At 38.1% G+C, this 7,406-nt stretch overlaps 1 protein-coding gene across 1 annotated transcript; it reads left to right on the top strand.

Annotated features, from left to right (window-relative positions):
- The first annotated feature begins 3,943 nt into the window (after window positions 1–3,943).
- On the top strand, window positions 3,944–6,717 carry LOC138707850 (tigger transposable element-derived protein 4-like). The gene is made up of 2 exons (XM_069837831.1): window positions 3,944–4,154; window positions 4,380–6,717. The coding sequence occupies exon 2, from the start codon at window positions 4,381–4,383 to the stop codon at window positions 6,325–6,327; it is 1,947 nt and encodes a 648-aa protein (XP_069693932.1). The 5' UTR covers window positions 3,944–4,154; window position 4,380; the 3' UTR covers window positions 6,328–6,717.
- The last annotated feature ends 689 nt before the right edge of the window (window positions 6,718–7,406 follow it).

Below are 7,406 nucleotides of genomic sequence, written 5' to 3' on the forward strand. Positions count from 1 at the left end.
ATGGAAATCCTACACATACAACCCAAAAACCAAAAACTCAACACACTAGAACAATATGAAATATACGGACACACTAAAACACACCCTGATCAAATTCTCAACACACAGATCAATTTCAGAACACACACACTATTTGACACCACGTTTCAACACTTCTCAACAATCAAACGCACCCACACAACAGGCATCGAAGTTCGAGATGACGCCGAGATCTAGTAGGCTCTGAGGATGGTGTGAAGAAGCACCGAAACAGCTGTAGGCCGCACATGCTTACGCAATTAACACGAGTAAGATTCCATTTAATCAATTATTAATAAGATTTTATTGCATGCACTATTAGATGTCAATCCATCCAGAACAGTAGACTGCCAGTAGCGAAAGTTAAGCCTGGCTTGATTCTATGATAAATTCCAAGGTGGCTGCGCTGATGGCTAGCCTGCATGCTTGCTTGCTGGAAGTAAGATGCTCTGGTGGCTCCTCTGATGGCTAGCTTGCTGGATTTCGAGGGTAGGTTCCTTGCTCTTTTTCGTGATGGTTTACAGGCTGGAACCAAAGATGATGATATAGTATCACCACAGTCTACTGTATACAATAATCGCGGGGGTTTTTTTTTTCTTCTTCTTCCAAATCTCGTGATAAAGTGCTCCAAGCGGTTAGCAACTAGAAACAATAGACTGTCCATGGTCGACTTTGGACTATGTCGTATTTCTATCGAGTGCTAGCTCGTTGCGTATTTCACATTGATGCTTGTGAAATGTTCGTTATTGGTTGTAATGAAAATGTTAATGGCTAAAATATAATAATTGGAATAATAATATGGGACGAGGAGGAGACGTTTGTAGTGCTATAAATAGTAGCAACAGTAAGGGAAAGAGGCCAGAGTTATCCTTTTCCGATTTCCGAAAAATTCAGAAAGGTTCCAGGGTTTCCACAAGAATGCTGTGCAGAAACAAAACTCTTAATTTTGAAGTTCTTTGTGACTGTTAGAATACAGTATATCCTTAAATTTCACAATGAAATGTTTGTCTAACCGAAAGGGCATTAGATACCGGTTAAAGTTCTGCTAAATTTCCAGAGAAATAAAGGTTAGGTCTACTTTTTTTTTTTTCAGAGGATATATTTTTAATTGTAGCTATTAATTTTGTTATTATTTTTATGTTATTTTACTAAAGACGTAGAAAAATTAAGTTTTAATGAAATTTATTGATCACGTTTTATTTTCAATTCTGGTGGGATTATTATTGCTTAGGCCTACTTTTTTTTTTTAGAAGGATATGTTTTTAATTATAGCTGTTAATTTTGTTATTTTTATTTGTTGCTTTACTAGAGACGTAGAAAAAGTCTGTTACAATAAAATTTATTGATCACGTTTTATTTCCAATTCTGGTGTGCTTAACCTCATCCCACTTTGTTAACTACGTAAGCCTACACTACAAGTACCGGCACACGTAAGTTACTCCATTAATTCATATTTCCATTATTATTGTTGTAAAGGAAAATGCAAATTAATATTTATTGGTTTCATAGTTAATTATCGCTATAATCTTGAATGATTGAAGCGATTATAATAAATTTCAGTTCGTTTTGCACAAACAAAAATTATATTTATTTCTTGCAGGTATCTTCGAGTTTATGGTGGAATTTAATATACTTCATTAAAATAATAAATTAACTTTATGCATTTAATATTTCAATAAGGTGTTAATTTTTCCAAAAGAACACAACGAAAGTGTAACATACTTTGTTGTCTGCTAGGAGAGAGATCTGCGATGATGAGGCGATAGTAGCGATCCTAGTGGTGGGCAACTACTCCTGTTTGCATTTTTACTACATATTGAGCTTCGCGACTGTATATAGTAGACTGTGGTATCACCACTGAAACCATGTCGCCATGTTTGTTGTTTTCGAACTAAACCTGTTCCCCCCCCCCTATATTCTTTGGTTTCTAAGAAACGGCAATTAAATATCGGACTTTGGCTGTTTTGCACTTATGGCTTAATTACCTTATTACTACATTTGTTAATGTAGGACTTTAGGTTTTTCTACTCACGGTTTAGTTTCTTTTTGACCATGAGTGTTGGCAACAGATGAAACAGCAGATGATTTTCCAATTTGAACTGTGAAAAGAGCCAGGTCTATGAGAATAACAATCACCGAAGCCAGCACCGTACCCACCACGGCACCCAGCTTGCTAGCCAGCAAGGAAACACGCAAGAAAACAAGCACCGTCTGAACTGGGCTTTGTCTATACTTGTTTTTTTTTAAAGATGGGACATGACAGGAGCATTGCGATTGGAAAAACAACTGAATGTCACATAGCATGGTAGGCCCATTGCTATAGTAACAACGGTTGAGTTGCCAAAGTTACCGTTCCCACACGGCGAGTGCTTAATAGCTCTCTTGGTGACATTTATTGTGCAAATAATGTTAGCATTGGTACGTTTCGTGTTTGATTCCCTGTCGATTTTTGTACTGTTTTCTTAACTTCGCGTCAATTGTCAATGTTTTAACGCCAGCCATCTTAACGACAATTGCTAGCTTCCATCAGCTGACAGCGTGGTAGTCCATATTGGCAACATGGCACTGTAGTTCCAAGCTCGGCCGCTGAACTGTCATGTCCCATCTTAAAAAAAAAAAAAAACAGTATAGTTCGGCTTCGTATTTCGTAACTGCATTTCTCTCGTCTCTACTCTGTTGTAGATACAGAGCATTGATTATTTGTTTTACCTAGGAGAGAGAGAGAGAGATAACTCTTTCCATGCTGCTACTGGAGTGATTCCTCTCGCAGCTTTTCCTAACACCCTGTGACCTCTGGTCTTGCTTTATCTGCTAGTCTTTGGACTTTGGGTTGGTCTCTGGTGATAATTATGAGCTAATCTCGGGTTTCGAGGTGGGTTTGAATCTGGTTCAGATTGGGCTGTGCTGGGTCTAAGAATTTTGGCCATGCAATTCTCTAATAGCCACACAGCTTATAAATCTGCTGTCTTGACAACATTGTCAATTTTGTTACTGCTAGGAGTTGGTCAGTCTGCGTTATGTTCGATAATGTGGCAGCATTGCTTGCAAGCTTGAGCGAAGATAGCAGAGGATGTTAAAACTGATAGTTACTTCCAAGGTCAACCTTGGTTGCCATGAAAACCTATAAACCACGTGGCTAGCGAGTTACCAGAAGTCGAAAGAAACTTTCATTATACTCTATTTCAAATGTCGTGTTTGCACAAAAATAGTCTCATGGTTTGGGTAACATCTAAGGTTTCAAAGTCTCATTAATTCGTTCCCCCCCCCCAAAAAAAACTCTTTCTCATCACCTTGGCTTAATCTTGGGGCTCAATCTGCAAATATAGGAAATTAAAGAATTTTTCAGTAGTAGACCCTCATCCAACTTCGATTTTTTTTTCTTCACATTTTACAAAACGAACCCAAGTATTAGGCGAAATTCCTGGAATTCATCTACGAGTGGCACCACCAAGATGTTGAAACTACAGTGAAAGAGTGATGTCAGTGATCAAAAATAATGGAAAGTACAACATTTGGATTCTGTTTCTGCTGTCAAATTTTTAATACATTTTGGAGGACTTCCACATTTTTTTTTTTTTTCTTTCTTAGAGGCACTTCAAGCACGATAACTTTGATAGTGAGTTGTGTTCTAAAGAAGTGCTGGAAACAGGCAAATTGCTGTCCGAATTGAATAATTTAAAAAATCGTTGCGAATGCACTATTGTGATTGCAAGACCAACAGACCTGCCAAGAAAATAGAAAATCACTCTCGCCAATGCAACACTTTATTTTCAGATTGTATGCCGAAATTCTTGAAAATGTCATACAAATGTACACACAATTTGATTTGATTTTTTTTTATACTAATGGCGAGTACTTCGTCGTTTACCGGTGTGAAGTCACTTGTCTACCAATTTACCGACAAGAGTAAGGGAGACTGGGGAGGTTTGACCATAGGGGAGGTTTGACCCATCTCTATAATTTGAAATCCCGCCATTTTTATCTCTGCTATTTGTCATGGTTCTCTTTGCTTTTAATGTCAGAGGTAATTTTTATGCTCATCAAGGCAGTGAAACCAAGAACAGCTGAGATTCTACTTCCTGTTTGATTTGTTGCTTGCTGATGTTGGTTTGATGCTCTTGTTTATAAGAATCCAAGTAAGTAATTGCAATCTTAATGGTAATAGTGATAGTTACATTTGATTCTACATCCTTTTAGGTTCAATTTCATATATTTATTGTGTAGTTTTCTTTATTATTAAGTATATAAATATTTTAGTATATACAAAAAGTCCCATGAGGGAGGTTTGACCCAAAATTGCAAGGAGGTGTGACCCATGTTATGGTGTGTGATTTCATAACATTTTTTTTATTTCTTAATAGGATGCCTTTCAAGTGGAAACCTACTGAAAATCCAAGGAAGAAAGTAGATCCAGGAGTAATGAAAGCTGCTGTAAAGTGTGTCCTCGATGATAATGTGAGCATTCGAGCAGCTGCAGTTGAATATGAAGTTGATAGGAAGACTTTAGGGAGGTATGTTTCTAAAGTAAAGGAAGGAAATGAAACAGCTTTCAAGGCAGACCACAACAGCTCTCAGATTTTTAGTTCAGAAGAGGAAAATGATTTAGAAAAGTACCTTCTAACAGCAGCTAGGTTGAATTATGGTCTTACTCCTAAAGAGTTGCGAAGATTTGCTTATGAATATGCAGTCGCTAGAGGTAAACCAATCGGTGATAATTGGAAGAAAAACAATCAAGCCAGTTATGATTGGGAGAGAGGATTCATGCATCGTCACCCAAGACTGTCACTGCGGAATCCCCAGGGAAAAAGTCTAGGGAGAGGGACAGCCTTTAACCCAACAAGTGTAGGCGAGTTCTTCCAGAATCTTCGTTCTGTGTATCACACCAATAAATTTGGCCCAGAATCAATTTACAATCTGGATGAAACTGGGGTAACAAATGTACAGAAACCTGGCAAGGTAATTGCACCAAAAGGGGAAAAACAGGTCTCAAAAATGACATCCGCTGAGAGGGGGACACTTGTTACACTTTGCTGTGCAGTAAGTGCAACAGGAAATGCTGTTCCACCATTCTTTGTCTATCCAAGACAGAGATTAAATGATAAAATGATTGATGGTGCTCCTGTGGGTTCTTGTGCTGGTGTTAGTCCAAGTGGGTGGATGGCTGGAGAGACCTTTGTTCATTACTGGGAACACTTTATCAAACACACAAAGTGCTCTAAAGAACGTCCTGTGCTTGTCATCTTAGACAACCATGAATCTCACGTAACACCACAGACACTTCAGATCGCTAAGGACAATGGTATCACACTAATAACATTGCCACCCCACACAAGCCATAAAACTCAACCACTTGATAGAACTGTATTTGGGCCCTTCAAAACTGTTTACAATCAAGCTATTGATGACTTCATGACCACTCATCCAGGAGAGACTGCAACTATCTACCAGATCCCAAAATTTGTTGGAAATGCATTTCCTGTTTCTTTCACTCCTGCCAATATAATCAGTGGCTTTAAATGCACTGGGATCTGGCCATTTGATTCCACTATTTTCAATTCTACTGATTTTATGAGCTCATATGTAACTTATCGACCAAGTCCTGCCAGTGAAGATGCAGCAGCCATAAGCAAAGAACCCCATCCAACACTGATTACCCAGCCAAGTTGTAGTGGAATTTCACCAGAACAAGGAAGACCTTTCCCGAAAGCTGGTCCAAAGAAAAGTAAAAATGGCCGCAAAAGGGTTGTTAGTCGTGTGTTGACAGACACACCTGTCAAAGCAGCTATTGAGAAAGAGTACGAAGAACGCGTCAATAGGAAGAGAAATCAGGCTACCCTTCCTTCCAAAACTATTAGGAAAATATTTCCTAATGACTGTGAGAACTCTGTATCAATTGAAAAGGAGAGGAAAAAGAGAAGACAATCTCACTTTACTCCTACGGCTGATGAGGACGAGGCTTCTGAAAATATAACTGATGATGACGACTGCGAGGAGGTGAATAATGAAGATTGGGGAGTGATGTCTGCTAAAAGTGGTGATTTCGTCTTGGTTAAGTTCTGCACCAAGTCGACAGCATGCCATTATGTTGGAAAAGTTATACAGATCAGAGAATATGAGTGTAAAGTGAAATTCATGCGGCGCTACCGATTCGGGTCAGACTGCTTTGTGTATCCTGATGTTGAAGACACTAGTTATGTGCCATTTGAAGATATGAAAATTCTTCCAAAACCAGTTTTTCAAGATGGAACTGAAAGAATGTCTTCAAAACTTAGGTTCTCAGTGAGATTTATTAATTTAAATGTGCGTTAAGTGAAAACAGTGCTATTTCTCAGTGGAACTTTTACTATTTTCTATATTTTTATAATATTTGTGTTTGGTACTTTTGTTAGAAATAGTGTTCTTTGTATTCATGTTCCTAATTTATTTAAATATTGCAGACTTGTACTGTTTTGTAGGCTTGGGTCAAACCTCCCAACATGTGGGCCAAACCTCCCTTATGCGGGGAGGTTTGACCCAGAAAGTAGTATAATTAAAAAACATATATGAAATTTAATACATTAAGAATAGGCTGTTCTGTAATTTACCATATATGTCTGAGATCTTAGTCTATCTAATGGTATGTTTTCATCACCTCTAAGGAAATTTATTTTTGGAAATAAAAATAAAATAAAAATAATGGGTCAAACCTCCCCAGGCTCCCTTATTTGCTCAGGGTGTGCTATTTGAGGCTGGTCTATGCTACACCTGCAACAAGATGAAACGATAGAGATTTGTTGGAATGTCGCAGAGGAACTGGAGTTCCTGGAGAAAACCTTTGTGTTACTTGGATCACGGACTTGTCCAACCCAAGGTATGCAGGGATCGAACCCAGGTCCACAGGATAAGTCCATCGCCCTAGAAAGTGTGGAATATCTTGGTGGCAATTTGAAAATATTGACAAACTAAAATTTCAGGATTTGCATAATTCCTCAGTCTTGAATATCAAATTGTAGGGATTATATCGATGCTATTTTCCCTCTGAAATGCATTGAATCTTTTGTCAAGCATTCATTTTAACAACTCTGTAGCTAGAGCACAACAATGAGAAAATGATCCTGTCACATGAATATTAGAAATTTTCAATATATTGATTCAGATCTCTTGTAAATGCCATTGCAGGACTGTATAAAAAAATTCTGTGACTGTAACAGTCACACATCTGTTTAAAGTTCTATAAGAAGGTGGATTCTAATCGATATACATACTACTAAGCATTACAGCCCTATGTGAGCCTTGGCCTCCTCCACAATCAGTCCCCATTCTCTTATTTCCAATCTTTTCTCTCCTCTCACGTTCATAATTTTCAGATCTTCCATCACATTATCCATCCATGTATTCTAGGTCTTCCG

This window comes from Periplaneta americana, chromosome 10 (assembly GCF_040183065.1).
Source record: "Periplaneta americana isolate PAMFEO1 chromosome 10, P.americana_PAMFEO1_priV1, whole genome shotgun sequence".
NCBI classification, from domain to species: Eukaryota; Metazoa; Arthropoda; class Insecta; order Blattodea; family Blattidae; genus Periplaneta; species Periplaneta americana.

What these genes read in the sequence shown, in the direction of transcription:
- LOC138707850 (XM_069837831.1), top strand. Translation starts at nt 4,381, where the DNA reads ATGCCTTTCAAGTGGAAACCTACTGAAAATCCAAGGAAGAAAGTAGAT.